This window comes from Berghia stephanieae, chromosome 10 (genome assembly GCF_034508935.2).
Source record: "Berghia stephanieae isolate SIO BIC M18660-M18661 chromosome 10, UCSD_Bste_1.3, whole genome shotgun sequence".
Lineage (NCBI taxonomy): Eukaryota > Metazoa > Mollusca > Gastropoda > Nudibranchia > Aeolidiidae > Berghia > Berghia stephanieae.
In genome coordinates, this window is record NC_088369.1 from 13,389,724 (window position 1) to 13,417,400 (window position 27,677).

Below are 27,677 nucleotides of genomic sequence, written 5' to 3' on the forward strand. Positions count from 1 at the left end.
TTTGACTGATTCCCTCCCAGCAAAGGACCCTGTCCAGGGAATGGGCAAAACCAAGTAATCTCATTTACTAAGATAAAAAACAGAAAGCACGTTGGGAAAACAGATTTAGGGATATAGAAGAAATAGTGACCTTCCTGCCCACAACGGGAGGTCAGGAATCCCATTCAGAGTCTCGCAGTTATGTCCAACACAATTAACACTATGATGAGGACAACTCACATGGAGACAACAGGTCAAAGGACTTGATTTAAACAGAGCGAAAATAAGATTCACAGATCACACAGACGGCAATATAATCCACAACACCGAGATACCGGTCCTATATGAGAGGACGTGTGTTAATTATAACACAGTCAATGATCAAGGGGACTGAATCATGTAGCAAATGCATTCACGCTATAAAATATAGTAATAAAGAAGTGAAGATATCTAGTCTCCTGTAGTTATTGTGTTATAGAGTACAGAAAGGAAATGAATTCATCTAGTTGTCAGAGTATAATCCGTTGCACGAGGGATTTTCATTCTTTTGTAACAAATTTCACAGGTGACTAAATCTTTTTTTAAATGTAAGTGCATGTATGGAATTCTTCAAACCAATTTGTGAGCGAAGCATTTTGTCACCCCATGCCTATTTTTTTTTATAATTTGTTTGTTTTTTTGATAAAGTATAATAGTCCAACAACAGCAACAAAGTCAATATTATCAAAGTCAGCAGTCTTTAAGAAGGAACTTCTTGCAAATACACAAGTTATCATCATAATGGGACTTTGCTTGTAAAAATAAACACAAAAGATTTGAAGAGACGAGCACCGCTGATATTGTAGATGGAGACGAACGATAGGGTTGTACAAGTACCAGGTATTCTTTTTCTCTTTGAAGGATATCAGTCTGGACATGTTATCAGACTGGTTGTCGTCGGATGGGTCATCTGTCGTCGTCGTCCCAGATATTGTGATGCGAATGATGGGTTATGACCATAATAATTACAACAAAGACCATCGAATCCTTTTAGCTTGTGTCAGCAGGATTAGCATGAGGGTCTCACGAGTGAGAAGTGGTAGCAGTAGTAGTGGTAGTAGTAGTAGGGTAGTCTAGTCGCCTCAATCCTTTGCGCTGTTTTTTTTGTGTGTGGATAACAAATCTCCAAAGACGAGGAAATGAATTACACAACAGCATAGAACACCGAGAGAGTAAACAATGGTGACAAGGCTTGAATTGCAGAGGCGGGTAGGCAGCGTTGAGGAAGACTTGTGAATAATCGTCGTTTCCAGTTGTAGTCTTAGTATCAGAGTAAGCCAGTCAGAGGGAAGTCCATCTCAGTTTTCGTCTTCGGTATCGGTTGTGCCGTCACTACTCTGTACACTGTCAAGTCTTTAAGTGGTCAAAGAATTAGTTTTTTGTTTTATTTTTATAAGACGTAGAAGAGAGCGTGACATTGTCAAAATTTGAAGCCGTCTTCTGGAATTTGGGCATTCGGATTGAACTGGTATCCCTCTTGATTGGCATCGGGTTGTAAAACTGTTTCCTCTTGCTGTGAAGAGAAGATTGATACAAAGAAATGAGTCGACAGAATACGATATCATTAAGCTAATGACTGTGCAGCACCTAAGAGAAAAGATGGATCTAAAGATTTGTCATCAGAAAAGCATACACATAAACTCCTCTTAATTTTTAAAAACTATAACAATGGGTACACCTATGCATATATCACAAAATAGTAATAATAATAATAATAATAATAATAATAATAATAATAATAATAATAATCATAACAATAACCACAACACCATTTCTATATATTCATCACATTCAATTCCTCAATAAATACATATATTTTTGTTTGGTCTTTATGTTCTTAGACAGAAATCTTATCTTAGTAAACCGCTATGGAATAATACAGCAAATAACACCCACACCAAAAGATTAACTTGACCATGAATTTTATAATGATGGACTATAGATGGAGACAAGACAATTGGTGTCATGTTATAAGTGCTGATGGTGGAAAAAATGTGAAAAAGGAGGAAAATTTGAACAATTGCTTTTAAGTCTCATTTTTACTGCATTAACCCCAATTTCGTTTTTAGCAATTGAAATGATAAAATATCATTGATACTCTTCAAGTACATTTCATTGGGTAAATGTAATTTTCATGCCTGTAAATCGTCTTTTCCAAAATTGTCTGAAATTTTCTTTTAATCACCTGTTACCTCAACAGATTGATAATTTATTGCTGACTTTGCCTTCTATCCAGTGAAGGTCGCGTCCACAATCTACAAACATTTCGGAATCGTTTAGTTTTTGTTCTTGTATTTCTACTTTGTCCTCTGGAGAAAGCAACTCAATTTTTCTTCTTGCAAACAAAGTAAAGTTTATTGTTGTTGTATACAAGTTTCGATATTTGAATACATGTTTCATTCACAACAAAGAATTCAGAGGGAAGCCAGCAGAACAAAACAAAACAAAAAATAACACAATAAAGACATCTATTTCGGTTCCAAATTAATTATTCGCTTTTACATTTAAAATTCGCCGAAAAAGGTTGCCGACAATGTTCATGGGAACAATTGTAAATTACAAATAAAGATTTATGTCGAAAATTGTTTGTCGGAACCTTTTACAAAGAAATATAGCAAATTGTGTATGAATTCATATGACAAGTCATGTCGCGAATGTGTGTCAGGCAACTGTCACACGCGACAGGCAGAGTTACGACAGAATCAACACGGACACAGTGAATGAAGGGAGAGTTGGCCACAAACAATAAGAGCGAAGAGTGGAATCCCCATGACAGCCACTCCACAATGAAAGAGACAAAAAAAATAAATTTAAAAAAAACAGAAATAAAATATCACCTACCTCGTCATTAAAGAAATTGTCGATAATTTCAAAGGACATTTTGTAAATTTCTTCGTTTTCATGATTCTGTAGATTTTCAATTTTATCCAGACCTGAAAACAAGGAATCAAATGCATGTTACAAAATTATACATAAAATAATCTACATTAAAAAACAAAACAAAACCAAAAAAAAAGAAAAATCATTGAGACCTAGCTTATTTGAGTGTAGCAACTTTTTGTGCATATAATTTTTCAAATCTTACTAAATCCGAAACATATACAAGCATCATGAATGATATCAGTAATTATTAATTTTTTTAAATAAAAAAAACAAAGGATAATACAACCAAAGTTTGACACGCACCAAGGTTAAAATTTAGACATAGACTAGACAATGAAATATGCTTTAAAAAATACTGGTGCACAATTACAAAATACCCTTTTTTGAAGCCAAAAATCTTTTACTTCAAACGTCGATGAATAAATAATTTTTTACCATGATTAGGATGATTTTAATTCATCAATATTCGAAGGGCAAAAAAAAAAAAGAAAGATGAGTGTGTATGAAAGGTGCCAGACAAAGCAAGAAAGAAAAATACAAGAAAAAAAAATCATCCTAAAAATTAGTCTACCTTGACTGGGGATCGAACCTCAGACCTTCTGATTACCTGTCAGACGTGCTGACCAGTAATCAGAAAAATCTGAGGTTCGATCTCCAGTCGAGGTCAACTGATTTTTTGGGATGGTTTTTTTTCTTGTATTTTTCTGTCTTGCTTTGTCTAGCACCTTTCATACACACTTGTTCAGTTCTTTATCTTACACCAGTGCCTGCTCCTTAATTTCTTAATTGTTACAGTGAATGACATAATCAGTTGGATGGTGAAAAGGTTTGAACTGGGATATTGCCAAGTTTAGTTAGAAGGTCAATTTTTATCCAAAATGAGTTCTTGTCATAAATTATTAATTCAACCCTTTTTGTACATCTTCGGGAAATATGAAAAGTTAATTTCACTTCTAAATATTACAGCTAGTCAAGTTGAAAAAGTATGAAATTTGAGAAAAGTTGCTGGATACCTTTCCCATACATTTGAACATAACTTCCTATGAAAAACCACCCGATTTACTTCGTATACTTTCAGAAAATGAAAAAAAAAAAATGCAAATCCAAAACTTTCACCTTCTGACTGATTTTGTCAGTGAGCAACACACTATCACTAGTACTTACCTCCACATTCTTCAATGATTTGACAATTAGTATCCAGCTCGTCTCCAGCCATTTTGAGGATGTTGTTGATCCCGTCCAAGACCACGTTGACCACCTGGGCATCTTTGACGGAGAGCAGGTTGCAGAAAGGCGGTAAAACACCCATCTCCACGACATAGGCCACCTGTTCCTTCTTACCGCTGATGGTCAAGTTACTGATGGCCCACGCAGCTTCCTTCTGTGTTTGAAAGTCAGACTGTGGAAGACAAGACAGAATGGAAGAGATAAAATGAGAGGTTTGAAAAAAATAATTCCCAATTGAAGTTACATTTTGAGGAGTGGTGGAATGGGGAGGAAGAAGGGGGGAGGGGGAGGAAGCACTTGATTTTATTTCTTCCCTCCCTTTTGGCAATCATTAAGCATAGAATTTTTTTGGTCACCATAATCTTTTACTTCCCCTTCTTATCATCAGACTTTTTTTAAAAATACCCCCCCCCCCCCCCTAAAAATAAAAAGAAAGAGCATTTATATAGCGCAATATCACTAAACGTCCTCAAAGTGCTATACAAAAAGTTCCTAGCCAACAGCAACACTTAATATGCAGGACGAGACATGTTGCCTGTTAGGTGATGTTACAATACTATTTCGACAGACAAGGTGTTAACAGTCAGATACTCATTTTACACCTTAGTAGGGTGAGAGAATGCGAGTAAAAAGCCTTTTCCAAGGACTCAACTGTGCACAGCTAAGAACGGGATTCAAACCCAGGACCTTCCGATCCACTAGACCACATAGCTGCACAAACAGGAATTTTAGAAACAATGGCGAAAAGGCAAAAAGGAAAAGTGAAAATCGGAATGATTCCACCAAAAACGGGAGGGTTTAAAGGTCACTTGAGCCACATGTGTATTAAAACTACTATCAGGCATGGGTGGGAAGTTTTAATAATCCAAACACGCTGTGCATGATTGAAACATAATTCTGTCCCCTGTAGCCAAACTCCAAACCCCCATATCATTTTTGTTTTTTTCAAATCTATAAAGCAAGACTCACCCTGTTTAGGTGGTGGATGACCAGAGGGATTAAACCTGCATCAATAACAGCTTGCACTTGTTGCTGATTACCGGCTGTTATATTGGAGAGGAACCAGACTGCTTCCTAAAAAAAAATATAAATAAATAAATATATAAAAAAGAAAGAAACAATATTATTGATGAGAGAAATTGAAGTATCTCCTTCTTCTCTAGTATACAAATATATATGAGAACACCAATAAATTTTTTTTGAAAACATGACACCTGAAATTCCACAACTTTATATTCAGAAAAAGTGTGGGACGGGCACTTGTATCACTAACAATGAGAAATATAGGGTATCGAGAAAGTGCACGGTGAAAACAGAGAATTACAAAAATATATTGCGGTGTCAGAGCCAAACTTGGGATCAGAGTGAGAGAGAGAGAGAGAGAGGGAGAGAGAGGGAGAGAGAGAGAGAGAGGTGAAGAGAGGGGGGAGAGAGAGGAGAGAGAGAAGAGAGAAGAGAGAGAGAGAGAGAGAGAGAAGAGAGAGAGAGAAGAAAGAGAGAGAGAGAGAGAAGAAAGAGAGAGAGAGAGAGAAAGAAAGAAAGAGAAGAGAAGAAAGAAAGAAAGAAGAAAGAAAGAAGAGAGAACGAAGAGAAGAAGAAAGAAATGTAAGAGAAAAAGAACATAAAGATAGAAAGAAAGAAAGAAACGAAGATGTTGTAAAAATGAAGTAATAAAACAAGAGGAAGAGAAATTAGAAGAGAGAAGAAAGAAAGAGAAGAAGAAAGAGAGAGAGAGAGAGAGAGAGAAGAGAGAGAAGAGAGAGAGAGAGAGAGAGAGAGAGAGAGAGAGAGAGAGAGAGAGAGAGAGAGAGAAGAGAGAGAGAGAGAGAGAGAGAGAGAGAGAGAGAGAGAGAGAGAGAGAAGAGAGAGAGAGAGAGAGAGGAGAGAGAGGAGAAGGAGAGAGAGGAAGAGAGAGAGAGAGAGAGAGAAGAGAGAGAGAGAGAGAGAGAGAGAGAGAGAGAGAGAGAGAGAGAGAGAGAGAGAGAGAAGAGAGGAAGAGGAGAGAGAGAGAGGAGAGAGAGAGAGAGAGAGAGAGAGAGAGAGAGAGAGAGAGAGAGAGAGAGAGAGAGCAGTCGCACTAGCCGCTGAGCCATCTAGCCAGCCAATTCTGTTTTCATCCGGCACTTCTTCGCACCCTATATTTCTAGACTTTATATCCAAGCTCAGTTATTATATTCATTCAAGGGGAAACCTGAAACGTTCACTTGATCTGTTTTTGTAATTAAATTGAAGCTTACATTCAATATCACATTATTTCTTCGAGCTTCGAGCAGCAACATTTACATTACCCTATTTTGACAGTATAAAATAAGTCCCATCCAAGCACAAGCAAAGGATCCCACTAAGAAGGATACACTTAGATGATTCAAGACTATTATCATTATTATTTGATATAGCACCACAAATAGTGCTCAGAGGTGCTTTGCAATAGATTTTTTGGTATAAGTTCATTCATTCGATAAAAATACCAGATGACAAAAATGGCCCCCAACTGAGAAAGATGGCATTCCACTATGTCAGCCTTGTGTGTTGATCAAGCACCAAGTGGATAAGTAAGTAAATAAATAAAATAAATCAAAGAATAAATAAATGAATAGATACTATGAAAAAAATATTGTGATTTTAATGGCATAAAATTGATGGATCAGAAAATTCTAAGAGAACCATTAGCCCGACTGCACACCGGTCACATCTCAGAGGCACCTGGTAAACACAATCATACACAAGTCAAATACCGGGCCATTTCAATTTGAATCATCAACAGCATCAGGGGCCGGTAGATGGCCGAAATGTGACATCCAGACACTGACCTAAGCCCCAAAATGCCATCTCATATGCACTCCTTTATCAGCAAGTCAGTAAAATGAACCAAACTGACACGTCAGACCCACTATTTGCTTGTTTCAATCACTCATCCATTCACATTCTTTAATCAACGTTACAAAACTATCTCTATTCTATTCTATACTATATAAATCTAAATACAAAGAACACAAAGGATTAACCAATCTAACCTATTCTAAATCTATCAATATCACTCAAACAACCCAGGCCTCTAATTTTCATCATTTCCAATAAAATGAATCGAATGATAAAAACTTTTTTTTTTAAATGTCAACAGCAACAACGACAATAACAGCAACTATGATTACTAATTGCAATAAAAATACTTCTAGTTCTGATAGTCAACATATTTCTGTTTCTACTTCTATTACTGCTACTACTTCTATTACTGCTACTACTTCTATTACAACTATTACTGTTACTATTTTTATTACTGCTATTACTGCTACTACTTCTATTACTACTACGTCTACTACCACTACTACTATGATGAGGGATCATTGTGCACTATACATGTCCATTACTAATTATTATTATCACTATTATTATCATCATCATCACCATGTCATTAATTTCATTTGCCTTTTTGCAATATATATATATTTTTTTTTAAGGAAAAACAAAGAAAAAATAATGACAAAATCTTTAAAGATGGATTAATGATTTTTTTTAAAAAAATAAATTAACTAATAAATGAAAATTCCAACTCACTTTATTAATTTTCTCTTTCGGATGGGATAAGAGTGCAGGGAAGTGCTGCAATGCTTTACAGTTGAGCACGGCCTGTGTTTGTTCGTCTGTGCCGGTGACAATATTACCCACAGCTCTCAAGGCTGCAGTCTGTTGTGGATTTCAAGATGGGTGGAGAAGGGAACACACACACAAAATACACAAACACACACAAAGAAAAGAAAGAAAGAAAGAAAAGAAAATTATATTATTTTTTGAGAAATGTATAACAAGACAATATGCATATAGATCCTTTCAGTTTATTTTAAATTTCATCTGACAATCTATAAGCCACAGCTAAATCAACAATGTCTATTTGATTACTTGACAGATACTTTTGATTGTCTCTTTGTTTACCAGATTGTATTGTTTAATATCATGTATAAATTAAAAACTAATTTTCTAAGTCAAATATTTGATTTCCATATTATCCACACACAAAAATTGCAACAGGAATTTCCCTCCTGTTATAATAATGCTTCCTTTTTTTTTAAAAAAAAGGAGATAATAGAGTGAAGATTTTCTACCTGTACTTTGACATCTTGATGACTTAGAAGAGGTACGAGGATAGGCACTACTCCACTGTCTATCACCATCTGGATCTGTTCATTACCCCCATCTGTCAAGTAAGACAATGCCCACACCGTGTCCACCAAAATCTGGAGAACAAATATGTAGTAATGTTTAAACTATATCAAGACCAGACCTACCACAGGCAACAAACAAAAAATGTGCGTATTTTTTGGCGCCCCAAAAAACATTTTTTAAACAGAATTTCAAGAAAAAAAAATTTCATCGACATTCAATGCTTGATTTCCAGGAATTGCCACTTTCAAAAGGTTCATCATTTCTATGAATTGCTACTTTCAAAAGGTTCATCATTTCTATGAATTGCCACTTTCAAAAGGTTCATCATTTCTATGAATTGCCATTTCAAAAGGTTCATCATTTCTATGAATTGCCACTTTCAAAAAAGTTCAACAGCTATAATTCCACTTTAAAAGTCTTCATTTTTTTTAATAATAGGCATTAAAAGGATTCATCATGTCTATGACATTGGACTTTCGAAAGGCATACTCACTTTTTTCTATTGCATTCCCCATTTCAAAAAAGGTGTCACCAATTCTAGAATTGTGTACTGTTTCAAAATTCATCAATTCCTAGAACTACCGCCAACAAAAAGTTGCGTATTTCTATTTGGCCCTTCAAAAAGTCATCATTTTTAAAATGAACTTTCAAAAAATTTCATCATTCAATGGAGAATTGCCACTTTCAAAAGGTTCATCATTTCTATGAATTGCTACTTTCAAAAGGTTCATCATTTCTATGAATTGCCACTTTCAAAAGGTTCATCATTTCTATGAATTGCCATTTCAAAAGGTTCATCATTTCTATGAATTGCCACTTTCAAAAGGTTCACATTTCTATGAATTGCCACTTTCAAAAGGTTCATCATTTCTATGAATTGCCCTTTTAAAAAGCGGCTCCCCATTTCTATGAAATTGCCCCCTTTAAAAGATATCCTATTTCTATGAATTATCTTTTCAAAAGGCTCCCAGTTTTTATGAACTGCCACGTTAAAAGGCTCCCCATTTCAATGAAATTGCCATTTTAAAAAGGATGTAAATATGATACGCCATTCAGTTTGGTCAAAAATACATTTCCTCGCAAAAATACACATTTTCAAACAATTTCTCTAAATTTTGGAGTAAAAAAAAACCCCACCTGAATCTTGAGGAAAATTTTCGAGTTTGGCTAATTTTGGCCTTTAAAAAAATCTGTACGCCCTGATTAAACTGCATTAATATAAACAACAGGTATGGAGAGACAATGGTAGAGATCAGGGTATTGGGATAAATAATAAAAGGGCTGGAAAAGGGAAGATGCTGATCTTAAGCTACTAAATACATCCATCATCTAAAATCAACTAAGATTTTCAAAATCACACAAAAATTTCCTTAAAATGAAATAAAACCAAAAAAAAAAAAAAAAAAAAAAAAAAAAAGTCTTAATCAATCATCAGACGACATTTTGCATGCAGGTGTTGATAACTGAAGGACACCCATCTACGCTTTCAAGAAACTTACATTGACATCTGAATGGTGAATGAGCTGACAGAGAGCTGGCAGAATCTCCTCAATGGTTTGGGGTGGAGGGGGAGGATCCTTGTTGCGACATAGATTGACAATCACCCAGGCAACATTACGAAGGAAGGGGAGAGGGATATTGGGATTTATAAAGGCCAAAAGATGCTGCACAGCACCAAGACCAATCACATAGTTTCTACACTGGGGACCGTCACCTGAGGGGTAGGAGAGGACGGGAAAAAAAGAGAAAGTAGAAAAATGAATGCAATTGTAAATAATTATTTTCAAAACTAAAGGAAAGCCCATTCCATTATAAAAATTTAGAAAGAGAACTTTCTATGAATAGAAAATGACAGATGAGTTATGAATACAATTATATGTAATGTCAATGTAAACCACCTTTTTAATGTAGCTGCATGAACATGCCTTGAGGCAGGTAGGGCATCCACCAGACATCTCCATTTTTTTTTGCAATCGGCACTTTTGCGGTGGCTGTATTCCAGGACAGGCCTTCTTCCTTTAATTCTTTCTCCATGGTCCTTCACCAGGTTTCTTTGGGTCTTCCCCACTTTTTCTTCCCATCTGCTGTCCAGTACAACAGGGCTGTCTTGGGAAGTGACCCTTTTTTCATTCTGGCCACATGACCCAGCCAATGCCATCTTCTTTTTACTTGGCTTTCAATGCTAGAACTTCATGGACATATTGATTTCTTAAAGACCAGACTTGCCAACCAACCTCAATCATTTTAAAAGATTGATACGTTTCCCAAAATTTCAACATGTTTTCTCATATTTCACCACAGAAAAATAATCTTTTCAACAATGTGCATCTATCCAAACTGTGTACCCACCTGCTTGTTCCTTGTGGTAATTGTGTTAGACTAAATAAAATGTTCGTGTCAAAACAATATTGTTAGTTGGTTCTTGAATTGATTCATACAATTAAATGCTTCAAATTACACAACATGTATATTTAAAACAGTCCCGACTTTCAGCCTTGCTGCACGATTGCAAAGTACTTTCCACCAGATCTAAAAAACCTAGCTTCCCTGGGAAGACATGATAAAAAAAACCTTGATGACAACTGTTAAACGAAAAATAGATTTAACTTACCTATAATGTTGCCTAGAGCCCACACAGCTTGTTCACAGACATTTTGATGTGGTGACTGTAACAACTTTAGAAAATAAGGAACTGCTCCTGAAAGCAAAAATAAGAATGTAATATACAAGTATTTTTTTGGTGCGGCGATGTGGTTTAGTCGTATGACACTCGCTTTCGGATCAGAAGGTCCTGGGTTCGAGCCTCTCTCTGCATATAGTTGAGTCCTTGGAAAAGGCTCTTTACTCACATTCTCTCACTGTACTCAGGTGTAAAATGGGTACCTGGCTGTTAACAGCGTTGTCTGTCAGAGAAAAAAAATGTAAAATCGGCTTACAGATCTCATGTCTCGTTCTACACATTACGTGTTGCTATTGGTCAGGGACACTTTGTAAAGTGCTTTGCGCACGTTTAGTGGATATTGCGCTAAGTAAAATGCTAAATTTTCCCAACATGTTTTCAGATACTTTTAATGAATATGAAAATCACTGTTTAATAATAAGAATGAATGGAATAAAATAATGCTATTCTAAAGCAATACTGTATAATGTTAAGTGTGAAAAATTGAAGTTCCTTTCATTTACTTAACTTATTTCTTCTTTCATTTATATTTTTTTAAACTCCAATTCTTGAAATACGATTTTTTTTTTTTTTAAAAAGGTGTGAAAAACCCTCTTCAATCATATTCTATAATTCTCTAAAATGAACTTTGACCTGAAAGTGACCTAACCTGCGTTGACGACAGCCTGTGTTTGAGCAGATGTGCCGGAGGCAATATTTGTCAATGCCCATGCAGCCTCAAACTGTAAAGGGGGACTAAAATAAAGGGGGAAAATGCAAGAAAAATATGAATGGTGAGGATCAAAATTGAAGACGAATGAATAATAATAAAAATAATAATAATAATAATAATAATAACAATAATAATAATAATAATAATAATAGCAATAATAATAATAATAATAATAATAATAATAATAATAATAATAATAATAATAATAATAATAATAATAATAATAATAATTTTTTTTTTAAATAAAATTTTTAAAAATTAAAATTTAAAAATTAAAAAAAAACAAAAAATTTAAAAAAATAAAAATAATAATAATAATAATAATAATAATCATCATCATCATCATTACTGTAGGACAGCAAATAAAGAAACCGTTGCATAAATCTGGGTCAAACCTATAGCCATCAGATTATCCTCTAATGAGATACAGAATCCCAACTGAAAAGTGATTTAAATTACGATTTAACGTCTAGAGTGAGTTTCAATAAGTAAGTGGCAAAAAGACTCACCTGTCCTCTCTATTTAAACAGTTGACCAAGATGGGTAAAATACCAGATGCAATTAAATCATCAATGGGAGGATTGCGATCACTGGATAATAATTTCCTGAAATAAAAAAAGCAATGTTTTGTTCACTTTATAACCAACCTCCAAGTAAGTAGGGTAGGTTGTTCCAATATGGACACCTTATCGGATTCACTGTCTATTTTAACACCTAAATTTAATAAGACTATGGCATAGAGCTGGATTCCAATTTAACAAAGCCAGATATAAATGCAAGATAAATTTAAGCCATTTCAGCCCTTTTCTATTTCACCTACATTACTATTATATATTTGGCAAATTGGATTTTTAGTAACACTAAGGCTCCGAAACCACTGGATTAATCGTCACCAAATTTTGCATGGTGTTTACAATTGACATGAAAATGGTTTGCGTGTATTCAATCTTCAATGGCTTGTATTTGCAAAAAGACCCCACATGCCCATCACTGCAATTGTTCAGTTACAGTTCAAATCAAAACATGGAACAGTCATAGATTTCTTCTACGAGCGAGAGCATTCATCATCCGTCAAATGCAGTGGTACATTTTTTTAAAGCCTGAAAAATTGCGCGAATGTGCCCTTTATTACGCTGAGTATGGCTTTCAGGTTTCAAAGTGGAATACTGTTAAAGTATAGAATAGGAGGTACTGAATTTGAGAGTAAAATAAAGTACAAAAAATAGAGTGGACAGATTTCAAACTAAATTGATAAAAGAAAGTGTTGAAACTATTTCTTTTTTAAGTTCCGGCTTGCGTTGGACTATCATAACTGGAGGATCCAGCCCATTGCCTAAAAGCTGGAAAAGTGGCATCCCTGAGAGATGAATGATTACCTCTTCCTTTTTAAAGGTTTTAGAGCGTTTGCGACACATTTAGGTCATTTCAGCGCCCAGTAAAAAGGAAGAAAATGGGACCGTAAAAAGTTCTAGAATTACAAATAAAGCACCTAAGAAAAGGTAAGTAAGACAAATGGGAATTTGTTCTAATAGGAAACAGATGTAGATTCCAAGAGCACACTATCACCTATAAGTCTCACCCAGACACAAGCAAAGGTCCCCACTAAGAGGGATCCACTCAAATCTTTACAAATCCCACCATCATACCTGCCTACTTGAACATTTAACCATTCGAATTCCTAGGAAATAAAAATAGTAGGTGCAATAGTTAACTTTGAAAATCAACAATTCAACCTCACGGGGGATTAACAAATACATCAAAATCCTTAGAATTTTGTCGTCTTGCATCAACTTTTCAATAAGATTTAATGACTTCTTAGAAGATGCTCGTGAAAGTCTGAAATTGGAGTTAAAATTTCGTAATCCTACAAATTTTTCGTAATAATAGGGAGGTCTGCACCATGACCAAATCACTGATAGAAAATCATACCTTGCTGCCTGTACAGCTACCAACTGGACTTCTGGCTCCACACTGCTGGCATTGGCCACTATCGTTTCCAACGACTGATTTGTTGGTTTTTCATTGTCTTCCGAATCCGTACTGTCTTGAGCTGGCACGTTTCTTCTTTTAAGCATATGTTCCTCTCTTTTGGTCTGTCACATGATATAGCATTTGAAAATAGTCAATAATATAAGAACAATTGAATTGTAGAATTAAGGCTTTTATGACAAGCAGAAACATCCAATTTCAAATGTTGCGTCTTATGTAATAATTGAATGGAACCACTTAAGATAGTCTGCATATAGTCTGCATGTCTTACCTTGGAATAGACCTTAAAGACAAATTTCCCCAGAGTGATGAAAAAGGGGAATTCTACAACACAATTGGTCGAATTGTGAATTCATATGAGTGATGAACCATCCATTTACCGATCACTTGGAATCTTTCCGTCTAACTGATCACACGCATTTTTGGTCTCTCTCTCGTATTGGTGACGAGAATTATAATACTAATACTACCCAGCTATTGTAGGAATCTTTACTTCTTTTTGTAATTTTTTATTACGTTAATGATGTGTTTAATTCTTGAGTGTATTTCAGTGGATTATTGTGTATCGTGTTTTAAATAATTCGTTACATTGATTTAATTTTGTATAATCACTGTGTCTGGAGATTAAGAGTAAGTTGCCTCATTTAACACCCTGCCTTTTCCATGATTATACAAGCATCGCCGTTTCTTATCTTTATTACGTTTTTATATATATATAATTGATAGCTATTCAGTAGCCGCTATATGATATTGTTGTTATGATTTTGATGAGTTCTATTTAGTTATTTATATGTTTTAGGTGTTTTTGCTCATGGATTGTTTAGTTGTAGGAACTTGGCTGCTAGATAATAGATTTTAGCATACTTGGGGACCAATACGATGAGGGCGCGGTTGGACATTATTGCACAACCCGGCATCATCAGTGTTCCTCAGTCCCCTGTTGTAGGGGGTTCAAAGGAACTGATTACGTCTTAGACGTGATTTCCACACGTCTTTTTCTGGTAGGGATGTTCCTGAATCCACGGGAAATGACATAGGTTACGTCAGGACAGAACATCAGAGGCTCACATTAGTCTTGTTTCAATAATTTGTCACATCAAACTATGGGCATAATCATAATATGAGGGGTGTGGCCATATCGGGGACTAAGGGTGTGGTTTAGTTTTGGAGCGGTTTTATTCGAGGGATATAGACGGAATGACTACACCCAAACACAGCGAATGTTATGAGGCTTGATCTAATCAGTCAGATGCATAGCCCTACTATAACTCTTTTAGTACGCCATGGTCAGATGTCACGGGTTTGAAGAAGAATTATCCATATAATTAATATTCATTAGCAACGTGCATCCTTAGTGGCTTAGTGGTATCTGGTACTTAGCACCCCCCCCCCCCCTCCCCACATAGACACATAGATAACACAGGACGGTAGTCTGTGGATAGACACTCAGTAAGTGTAGAGGAATATAGCCACGCCCCTGGGGGACAGTCGCAAGGCTCAACTATGTAAACTATCGGTAACCTACGTTGGAGACGTGAAAATTAGGGGCTCCTTCTATTCTATATGGGCGTGTTCAATGTCAAGTCAGTAAAAGTGGCATTTGTGTATTGATGGTGTGTGATTAACTAAAATACACGCCTTTTCTGCCCACTGTATCTTACCTTATAGTTGAAATTACTCAAAAATTAATCATAAATTACTCACTGAATAGAAACCTTCGAAACCCGTGCCTAATTTACTATACGTTTGATGTTTATATCATAATTTTATTATGATAGATGGGATAGATGCCAGGACATCATTGAGTACTATAAGTAGAATTTAGATAGAGGCATTTGCTTCCATGGCCAGTGTTGCGGTAAGTCGCGTCTGGAGGGTAACAGTCGTGACGTCACTTCCCTCGTATAGAATACGTATAGTAACCTACTGATCATGTTTTTTACTTTTATACATTCGGATCACATGACAGGTGAAGTTCTAGCCAGAATAAAGAATAAAAATAGTGCCAATTTTCTTTGCTGGGCGGACGTGACTTCAGACTATTGAATCCGATTGACACCCCCTCCCTTTACTTTGAGTAGATGAGACGATGAGACGTTTCGATATTACTAAGAGTCGGAATAACATGACATTTCGCGGTTATAGCTTTTAGATCTCGCAAAGCCATCCAAACGCTGTGGTGGAGTAGCTCTTTGATGTCATCGCTTCCATCGCTCGTTGGGTATTGCAACTACCCTCTGGTGGTGCGGAAGGTGGTACATATTTTGCATAACAATAACGTAATCCCGGGACGGGAGGTAGCGTCTTTGTTTCGGCCGGCCAGTTAAAGAGCATGTGATTAGTCGAACACGTTGATATGCTTGACTCACAATTCTACAGGAATGGACAGTGTCGGTTGATCAAAGAATATAACATTGTTGTTTACCAACCATTTTTCCACTCTGAAGTTCCTATCTCTCTATTATAATAAAATTGATACTACGAATGACAAAATCGACCAACATATTAGGGAGTTACAAGTTATTCATAATAAGAATAGGTACTTTCAAAAGTTTACAATAATCCTTATCTAAGTCACTTTTCATCATCAAAGTCGAACCTTTTTCCCGATTTTTATCAAACAAAGTACAAAGTTAATAATTTTCACCCGCGGATAATATGGGATCCATATCTACATGTTTTAATTTTTTGAATCAAAGCTGGAAACATCCTGCGAAACTGGAAATCCTGTCATTTTCTTCACAACGATTAGGTTTTACTGATTGAGAACAGTCTTGACTACTCCGCCCATGGATATTTGGTGGTTGTCGCTATTGGCGGGTTGAATTTTAGAGTTAAAGCGGCCTTGGCTATTGTTGTGACTGCGCGGGATCATTATGGCGCGGAGTTGCTTGGTTGATGTTGAATAATGTAATGTTTATACAAGAGGCGATATGGCTAACCTGAGAGTACTTCGGTGTATTTATTTCAATTGCACTGCAGTATAATAGATTACACCCTTTGATGCTATTTATTTTTGGAACCATAATTCTTAGGCAATAATAATTATGGTTTTTGGTTGTTATTATGTACCGTTGGGTTCGGGGGAAGAATGGCGATTTTTTAATCGTTATCTATATTTTTAATGGGGCATATCTTCTGACATCTATGGCTAGCAGCCAGCGACATCTATACGAAGGCCTTGCTAGCAGCTCTATCGTCGCATGAGGTTCTCACATGTTTTGGCTTAAGTTCGTTTTGGAACGGGGTAATTCGGTTACCATCGGCTCTTTATGATTATGCTGAGGAACATAGAATGGATGAGTTATGGGCCTTGTTATCCAGTTATTATTCTCTTTACCGACATGTGAGAAACTATGATGGAGGCTATGTGAGCTAGACCTGTAACGATTATCTACTCATAACCAATTATCCGCGGATTAAAAATATTGACAAAATGTTTATAATGTGCGGCTATGCTATGTGGCCTTGTGATATGACACTCGAGGTCGCATCGGAAGGTGTCGGATTCCAGCCTTGCTTAGGGGTATAGTTGAGTGCTCGGGAAAGGCTCTTTTTTCACATTCTCCAATGATTTACTATATTATATACTTGTTGCTTTCTCTCACCTACTCAGGTGAAAAATGTGTATTTGACCATTAACGTGCTGTCTGGGAATTTGGTAATATCGACCAATATCATTGACATCTAGTAGCGTTCTACATTTTAAATGTTGCTGTTGGACAGTGACCCTTTGTAAAGCGCTCTGAACACATTTAGTGGATTTGCGCTATATATATATATATATATATATATATATATATATATATATATATATATATATATATATATATATATATATATATATATATATATATATATAATATATGATCTTATTTGTATGTAAATATGACCGTCTATAATATGATCGCATTTCCTTAGGGTCGGATTACTTTGGAGAATTTCTAGTCTATTTGGCAATGCGTCTGTTGATTTCTAACAACGAAGCCATCTCACACCCTCACAAGACTATATATGCTTCTTCTTTATGCCATGATGGTGGACCTCCATTCACTCAGGGGGCATATCTTAGCACAGTTTTTTGTTACAATGGATTGGAATGAAGACTTCAAGATTTTGTCTTCTCTATGCCTAATATAGGACTAATATGACAACAATGATTTATTGGAACTGGTTTATATATACAGACACTGACATTTTTTCAATACTCATTATATGCTGTTATGATGGCATATTATAATGACGATATATCATTTTTGTTTTTTGTTTGTTTTTGTTTTTCTATCAGGAGCATTAATTTATTTTAGTACTATTTTGGTGCTAGGACTAGGAGAGGAGTAAGCCTTTGTCTTCTCTATGCCTAAAATATGACATATCGATTTTGGCAACATTGATATATTGGAGCCGTATACATAGTCTATAACTTTGGGGAGATATGTGGTCTTAGTCTTAGTGACTAACTAGACGTCACTAATGGTCCCAGCTTTATACCATAATGTTATTGAGGCACACTACTTAATAGCTGGCACTTCCAGCTAATTTGTATTTTATATATGTATAGACACGTGTCAATTGTTCAATATTTCATTAGATGCTTTTGCGATGGCATATATTATACTGATGATTTTGCACCTTTTTTCAATCAGGAGCCTTAATTTATTACTACGGTATTTCGTTACTAGGAGAGGAGCATAGGCTTTTTGCTCTCGATACCTACTATGCTAGTGTGGGAGAATGATTTTTTTGGAGCTGCTAGCATGGTTTATTACGTGAGAAGATAGAAGGTCTTAGTATATCATCAATTTTCTCAGCTTTACACTGTTATGGTAGTATGACAGAGAATCTAACAGTTAGTGGTACTAACAATTGACTAGTGTATTATATGTATACAAACATTCTGTATCTGCTTTATCCATTACACACACATATCTATCTGTTTTTATATGGGCATATTCTAATGATAATAGATTCAGTTTAGTACGAGTGGACAGGAATGAAATAGGATTACTATGTTAGCACCGAGGATTGATTAATTTAGTCTTGGGTTCAGTGTAAAGTTGTTTTCTCTCGAGGAATATTTTTTTGATGGTTAGACCTCGGCTGTCTTCACCCGTGTATTCACGTTTGGAAAAGTCATAGGTGCAACACGCCAGACTATGGAACCCTCTTGTGAGGTTTCGGACATAGCTTATATGTCCAGGATTGATTATCCTTTTTCACTGTCATTACGACTCTAATGACCTACGGGACTCTAGGTGCTTAATCTTTTGTCCTGGCCCGGGGGTAGTGTGCACTAAGTCACCTGTCACCGGCACGGTTTTCTGCCGTTATACGTTAGACAACCCAGACATTAGATGTCTGAGGCTCTGTCTAGGCCTCATCAGCCAGATTGTTTGTATCAAGCAATCTTTATGTATGACCCACATCATTTCCAGACTCTGGCTGCCTAAGCCTTTGGCCCTGGACCGGAGATAGTATTGACTAAGCAAGTCATCTATCAATGGTACGGTTTTCTGCCGTTTTTTAGCTCTTTTGACATTCATATGTTAGACATTTGAGACGATTTTTGTCTCATATGCGTGGGTCATACATTAGTTAGTTTTTCTCTCTGATGTAGATCTATGCTGCTTCGCTCGTGGTATTTGCGTTTGGAGCAGGCATAGGTAAAGTTTGTCAATGCCAGGGAACCCTCTTGTGAGGTTCCGGACATAGCTTATATGTCCAGGATTGATTATCCTTTTTCACTGTCATTACGTCTCTAATGACCTACGGGACTCTAGGTGCTTAATCTTTTGTCCTGGCCCGGGGGTAGTGTGCACTAAGTCACCTGTCACCGGCACGGTTTTCTGCCGTTATACGTTAGACAACCCAGACATTAGATGTCCGAGGCTCTGTCTAGGCCTCATCAGCCAGATTGTTTGTATCAAGCAATCTTTATGTATGACCCACATCATTTCCAGACTCTGGCTGCCTAAGCCTTTGGCCCTGGACCGGAGATAGTATTGACAAAGCATGTCATCTATCAACGGTACGGTTTTCTGCCGTATTTTAGCTCTTTTGGCATTCATATTTTAGACATTTGAGACGGATTTGTGTCTCAAATGTTTGGGTCATACAATAGTTATTTTTATTTATTTATTTTGATGTAGATTTATGGTGCTTCGCTCGTCCTATTTGTGTTTAGGGGCAGACATAGGAATAATTTGACAATGACATGAAACCTCTTTGTGGGGTTCCGGACATAGCTTATATTATGTCCAGGATCGATCATCCTTTCTTACTGTCATTACTATTCTAACGAACTACATAAGCTTAATCTTTGGGCCTGGAGCATACAGGTGAGAGAACATTTATTTCACTTTTTCATCATGTGAGATAGCACATATTATAATTGTTGGATATTTACTCACTGCATAGGGATTGTTGGGTTTGGATAGGGATACCTATGAGATTTCCACTCGTGTTTTTGGCGTTTGGAATAGTCATTGGTACAAATAGCAATGCTAAGGAACCCTCTTGTGAGGTTCCGAACATACCTTATATTATGTCCAGGATTGATCATCCTTTTTCACTGTCATTACGTCTCTAATGACCTACGGGACTCTAGGTGCTTAATCTTTTGTCCTGGCCCGGGGGTAGTGTGCACTAAGTCACCTGTCACCGGCACGGTTTTCTGCAGTTATACGTTAGACAACCCAGACATTAGATGTCTGAGGCTCTGTCTAGGCCTCATCAGCCAGATTGTTTGTATCAAGCAATCTTTATGTATGACACACATCATTTCCAGACTCTGGCTGCCTAAGCCTTTGGCCCTGGACCGGAGATAGTATTGACTAAGCAAGTCATCTATCAATGGTACGGTTTTCTGCCGTTTTTTAGCTCTTTTGGCATTCATATTTTAGACATTTGAGACGGTTTTGTATCTCAAATGCTTGGGTCATACTATAGTTATATTTTATTTTTATTTTTCAGGTAGATCTATGCTGCTTCGCTCGTGGTATTTGCGTTTGGAGCAGGCATAGGTAAAGTTTGTCAATGCCAGGGAACCCTCTTGTGAGGTTCCGGACATAGCTTATATGTCCAGGATTGATCATCCTTTTTTACTGTCATTACGTCTCTAATGACCTACGGGACTCTAGGTGCTTAATCTTTTGTCCTGGCCCGGGGGTAGTGTGCACTAAGTCACCTGTCACCGGCACGGTTTTCTGCCGTTATACTTTAGACTACTCTGACCATAGATGTCAGGTGCTTTGTCTAGGCCTCATCAGCCAGATTGTTTGTATCAAACGATCTATTTACGTCTGATTTTTATTCGGTCGGGGCTTTGACTGTTAGTCGGCCTCTGTTCCGGACCAGGGATAGTATGGGACGGGGCTTTGACTGTTAGTCAGCCTCGGTTCCGGACCAGGGATAGTATGGGACGGGGCTTTGACTGTTTGTCAGCCTCGGTTCCGGACCAGGGATAGTATGGGACGGGGCTTTGACTGTTAGTCAGCCTCGGTTCCGGACCAGGGATAGTATGGGACGGGGCTTTGACTGTTTGTCAGCCTCGGTTCCGGACCAGGGATAGTATGGGACGGGGATTTGACTGTTAGTCAGCCTCAGTTCCGGAACAGGGATAGTAGTATGGGACGGGGCTTTGACTGTTAGTCAGCCTCTGTTCCGGATCAGGGATAGTATGCACTCAGTCAACTATCACTATCACTGTTTGCCTGATTATTAGACTTTGTAAGGTGGGCAGTTATTTGCTAGGGTCAAAGTGCCTTGATGACCCTGATAACTTTTGGGTTTTTTTGTGAATGGCTTCCTCAGCTTTGCCCGGGGCCAGGGATAGTATGCGCTTAGTCATATATCTCTGTTGGATTACCTCACTTTGCATACTGGGTGTCAGGGATATCTGTTGTGTAGGGTGGTTTACCTCTTGATTTTGGATTATACATATCCTTAATAGACCTGGTTGGATATTTTGTTCACATCTTTTTAAACTAGATATTTTATAGACATCTCCTTACATATGGCGTTAGACAGGCGCTCTTTAATAAGAGCCGTGGTGTATTCACTCAGAGTGGCATTACTTAACACTCTGTATTGGTTGATTTGACAACATTTTATGTTACTTGGACCATTAACCTAGGTGGTTTAACATTTTCGTACTTAGTAGGGAGTCCTTCGATCAGACATTTGCGCTGGATAAAGGGGGAGCTGGTTTTCAACAGTTTTGCCATCTCTGGAAAGAATTTCTGATGATATTAGATTCTAGATCTTTATTGATTGGAGACTATGGGTAACGACTTATGGTTGTGAGGCTGATGCACTAACTTTTATACTTAGGTTTTTATCAGTGTTGTTAATATACAATGACCTACAGTATATTTTCCCTTGTTTCGATTGAAATTGTTTGGGATTTTTAGCAACTATTTTGTGTATAATTTTTTAATGCATACATACTACATGGGTCTTGATTCCCGTTTACATGCAATAGACTCATCGACCCACGATTTGCGGCAGTCTTAGTTTCCAGCATAGTGTAATATACACATGACGTGACACGGATATCGGTATATTTAGTTCATTTTATTATTTAAGTGGGCCGGAGCAGAATTTGTCAGATTGTTCCATGGAGGTCTTTGTATATTTGGTTACAAAGCTGCACCAGGGGGAAACTGGTGACGATGAGGATTAGGGACGTGTGAGGAATGATGATGAGATGATGATGAGGATGATGATAATAGCGTTGGTGATGGTGAAGAGGACGAGGAGGATGAGGCTGTCTGAGTCACATCTTATTGACAAGGAGTGAAGACAGATGGATGTTTATGAAGGTGAAAGGAGAAACTAATGTAGTATCTTAAACATTTTAATTGGTGAACAGGTCCGATTAGGCAATTGTCTTTCGGCTTGGGCAGGCATGCCTGTTATGACTGATGGGACTGGTCGGTTTGTCAGAACTTCAGGTTTCGGGCGTGTCCGATGTTGGTTTCTGGTGTGAACGCTGGTAGGAGTTAATCTCTTATTCTGTAATGTGAGTCACTTACTTTAGCCTAGTATGGGGATGATTCTTCCTGGTTTGAGTTCCAGTTGGTGACATTCACGAAGATTTTCTTTGTACTTGTTCGATTGTATTTAGGTGGGCTTTGTTGATTCGGGCTTGATTGATGCATATTCTAGTATTTATGCCTAATCAAGGCAGGATTAGCGGGTGTTTTAACTCACTCAATGCTAGAATTTTTTGCTACTTTTCAAAATTGGATATATTAAAAATGAGCATATACATAGACATTTTTGTTCAACCACCATTAACATGTAAAACTAAAAACATTAGCTTTGATACTACGCCTATAATTTGTCGCATAAAATACGTAATAAATAGGCATGGGGCAAAAGTAACCCTGTTAAACTACGGATATAGTCAGTTTTAGGGTTGAGCGAGTTAATGGCCTTAGGGATGGATCCAGAGGCCTTATGAGTTATAAACTGTCGCCTCTATGTTATGGAGGTTCTGATCCCAGCCCGAGGACTTGCTTGTTGTCTACGTGCCATCATCGCTGCTACGTGCTAATGTTTGACTTATATTATTAGCTTGTGGTGTTACTGGAATGATTATTATAGTCCGACTCCCATGTAATTTTGACGTCATTTAAGACAATTGCGTCGACTGGTGTTTTGTTGTTAGGAGTGGCCAGGGAACATAAATACTACCCTGTTGGTTGAACTGTTGTATAAAATCAACGATTTGTTCACTTTTGGTGGTATGACCATGGCCTTCACTTTTGACTGAAATATTTGGTAGAGTCAGGCTATTTTACGGAAGCTACAGTTTAGGTGTTTCTGTAGGGTGCATGCATGTGTAACTCGGGATATCAATTACTCTCTTCGTACAACAGACCTTACTCTATTGCCACAAAGGGTGGTATGCATTAAGCATAATGGATTCGTTCATTTGGACTAATAATGTAGCGGATATTTCATTATATTTTACGATTCATTTAGTTAGTCTTGAAGCGATAATATTTTGTGGGTTTTCATCGTTTTACATCGCGTGCTACTATATGACTTTGAAGTCTCATATGAATTCACAATTCGACCAATTGTGTTGTAGAATGGATAGATAAACGATACTTACCAAAGTTGAAGTTTGTCTGTTATTCTACAACACTGGTCGATTGTGAATTCATTTGCCCTCCCTTACCATAATTATCATAATATACCCTCCCCTCTAGTTCTGGTGATAGATTTATATTATCTTCATACAATCCATGAGCAGTTTATGTTAGAGTTGGGTAGTATCTGGGCTCATATAGTAGCCCGCTCAAAATTTAAAGTGTGATCGGTAAATGGATGGTTCATCACTCAAATGAATTCACAATCGACCAGTGTTGTAGAATAACAGACAAACTTCAACTTTGGTAAGTATCGTTTATCTATCAATTTATTGGGGAGGTTTTTATCGTCCTGCTTTAATGTCTCAAGTGGTTCCATCCAATGTCACAGTTAATGAAATAATTGATAAAATAAACAAGACTTACCCGGAAGTTGAAATAGGATGATAAGTAATTTGTCTTGTAATATTGGAGAAATAACTTGATATTCCACCCATTCCTATTTGGCCAATGTATTTGGTGATATAATTAATTCATCCATGTGTGAAATTCGAGTAATTTGGGATATAAAATTTTAATCATATGTAGTTTATGATGAGTGTACTTCACACATTTGAAATTGAGTTGCAAAAAAAATTATAAAGAAATTGTCGCCAAGGGACCGCTTTGCCAAAGATAAATAGTGATCTTTTTGGGCATGAGCACTATCTTCAATATTACGAGAAGAAAATATTGATCACCATACTTCAACTTCAAGATAAGTCTCGTATATAACTTATCAATCATTGTTCTCCTGCATGGATAATCACATTAGGATTGTCGTTTCAGTGCAATGAATTACAAAAGATATGATTTTCCCCTTTCTTTCTTCTTCTTTTCCACGTGTATTTTATCTACAATAAACTAAAATTTGACAAACTTTAAGTTTAGGGTGAAACCTTCAAACCATAATGCATACTATTATTCTTATTTATTTTTAAATAGCTATGTAATTTCCATGAGAAGTTAGAACATCTCCATTTTAACAAATGAATGTCTCAGTTCCATTTACAAGCATAACAATGGCAAAGAAAGTGAAATCCATTTTGAATCCCTACACAGCAAATGATGCCAGGGTTACTCTTGGAAAAGACCCCAAAAAAAAATTCTGCCTCGGGCATGAATGAATTGAAACATAGAGAATTTCATTCCTTCCCAAATAGCTAGATACTCACCTTTCTCAATTCCACTGTGACCTCTGTTCTTCTCCTCCGCATTTCCTGCAATTATAAGTAGTATTTGTTGCATCACAACACAGAACAATGTAAATACTGTTAGACCAGCATGTACTCAATTTAAAACGATTCACGTTATATATATATTAAAAAATCTTGATACAATCTCATATTCCATTGTCATGACATGATGATGGTGAAATATTGTCTAGATAACAATTATGAATACAAATTTAAAATTTTGCTCAGAAACCAAACAGAAATAATATAACTATTATAATTGAGGCAACAACAATAAAAAAAAAAAAAAAAAGAAAAAGGAAATTAATATCTCGCTCAGAAACAGAACAATCTCACTCATTCAGAGGAAAAATAATTGAGGCATTAAAAAAAAAATTTTAAAGAGAAAAAAAAACTCGCTCAGAAACAGAACAGATAATCAGATAATCAGAGGCAAAAATAAATAAATAATTAACTAAATAATCTAGCTTGAAACACTGAACAATTGATCAGAGAAGAAAATGGAAAAAAAAAATTCAATACTTGCTCAGAAACAGAACAAATAAATAACCAAGGTCAAACCAAACAAAATAAAGGAGAAAAACAGTAAACAGCAATTGTTCTTCATCAACCTCTTCTTTTATGTTTTTGGACTGGCTTTGTACAGGATAACCAGGCACCTAGCCTCAGGATCTATGTACACAGTAAAATACACGGAAACCTTGTACCATGCTTTGGGAGGGAGGGGTTAGGGGGCATTGAGCTTGGTGCACAGTAATTTATGACCTTGATTTCTTTCATTCATACACTCCCCCCCCCCCCCCCCCCCCCCCCCTTTTTTTTTTTTTTGGTTTGTGTGTGTGTGTTATAGTTATAGACAGAACATAAGCAGCAGCTGGACTGCCAGACGGCCAAATGCCTGATTAAATTGGCCAAACAGATAATCTGTACTTTGGAATTAGAGACACATATTACCTGATGTCATATTTTTTAATCCATCAGCCTAGGCCTAGTGAGAGATAAATCCTACATGTACTTCCAAACCGAGCAGAAAGTTTTCGTTTTACCAAGAGAGGGGAAGGGGAAGAGATGACACTATGACAAGAGAGAGGGAGGGAGGGAGAAAGGGAAAGAGAGAGAAAGAGAGAGAGAGAGAGAGAGAGAGAGAGAGAGAGAGAGAGAGAGAGAGAGAGAGAGAGAGAGAGAGAGAGAGAGAGAGGGGGGGGGGGGCATTGGGAGAAGTTGAAAGAAACAATGGGTCGCCTGATGATGTAGATCAAAGGGGTGTCACAAAGGTGCTCTATGATGTGTGCATCATGCAATTTAACCCCTTGCCCTTAACAGTAACACTGATTTTTTATTCTCCAGATAATAGTTTCCCTATTGTTAATGCAGAATAAATCGTTTCCACCAGGAGAGCAGTAAGAGTAAGAGTATTTTGACTAGGGCTTCAATTAATCTATAATTATAACATTAAGACTAAGATCTGGTGTCAGGTTAACATAAGATTGAATCTCGCCTTTAATGGGTTAAATTGTAGTGTTTGATTTTTTTATAACACATACACACACAACGAGGCCAGTTACCGGAGTTACCATGTACATAGACGCTCCCTTATGACTTATGACTTATGATTTTGAATATGTTCGTTCATCAGCAGAGAGGTAAACTGATGAGTCAACAATGTAATGATGATGTGTGACATGGGGAAAAAACTGGACTTGACATCTTAGTCTCTGTCTTAGATTTGTTTACTTTCACTTTCATTTTATTTGGTAGTAATTGGATTTCCAATGGCATTTTTCATGATCATTTTTAATTTTGGCTTTTTTTTTTCAGACTAGTTTGTAAGTTTGTAAAAAATTTATCTGGCAAGGGTCTGTCAATAGCGACCAGTGTAAGTAAAGTATAGTCTGCTACTGCTACTACTCTACTGCTAGTGTACTTTTTGTTGATTTTAAATTTAAAGTAAAGTATGAATTGAGTGAATTATGAACGAATTCGCCTCATCATCTGAATCTGAAGATTGCATACAATCTATTGTTCCTGTTCTATGTCTATTGATTATTTAGCTGAAAAAGCAACTCTAAGACTAAGACTAAAACTAGGAACGAAGATGACCTTTGTTACATTGTTACTAATGTTAGTTGTTCAAGTTCAAGTAGGACTCGGACTCGGGGACAAGGATTGAAAATTAAAATCTAAAATCAATTCAAGTATAGCCAAATATAGGAATTCCTCATCTGGCAACATGTCGAAAACACGAACAAAATAAGGAATCAATAAGATTTGTAAAAAGCAAAGATATATGTTTGAAACAATATGAAATATTTGCTTTTCCTTTCAGCTTATTACTAAAATCAGTCAGATATTCTCCATTCATAATGCAGGATCATGATCCAAGTTCACGCGACCATACCATTGGCAAAGCCAATAAAAACGATTTACATGACTTACCTCGGCATCTTTGCCTTTATTTTTGAACATTAGCGTTCTCGCCTTTCCTGATGGATCTGTTGCCATTGTTAAATTATATCCGTGAGCCAAGAATAAGTTAATAATAAATTATATACTTTGTTCACAATATATCACCACCTTAGTAATGTCGGGTTCTCATGCTTTCCTGATTAAAAAGTAGACAAGTTCTGATTGGCCAAAATACAATTATTTTAAAAATTAAAATATTCACGGAT

The 27,677-nt window shown here is 36.6% G+C and overlaps 1 protein-coding gene across 1 annotated transcript; it reads right to left on the reverse strand.

Moving 5' to 3' along the window:
* Positions 1–864: 864 nt before the first annotated feature.
* Positions 865–27,622, reverse strand: LOC144980544 (importin subunit alpha-4-like). The gene is made up of 13 exons (XM_078928207.1): positions 27,442–27,622; positions 24,985–25,029; positions 13,611–13,774; positions 12,191–12,286; positions 11,619–11,704; positions 10,901–10,987; positions 9,789–10,003; positions 8,229–8,360; positions 7,684–7,812; positions 5,098–5,202; positions 4,066–4,300; positions 2,860–2,951; positions 865–1,531 (listed from the first exon to the last, which is right to left on the reverse strand). The coding sequence occupies exons 1-13, from the start codon at positions 27,505–27,507 to the stop codon at positions 1,439–1,441; spliced, it is 1,545 nt and encodes a 514-aa protein (XP_078784333.1). The 5' UTR covers positions 27,508–27,622; the 3' UTR covers positions 865–1,438.
* Positions 27,623–27,677: the final 55 nt, after the last annotated feature.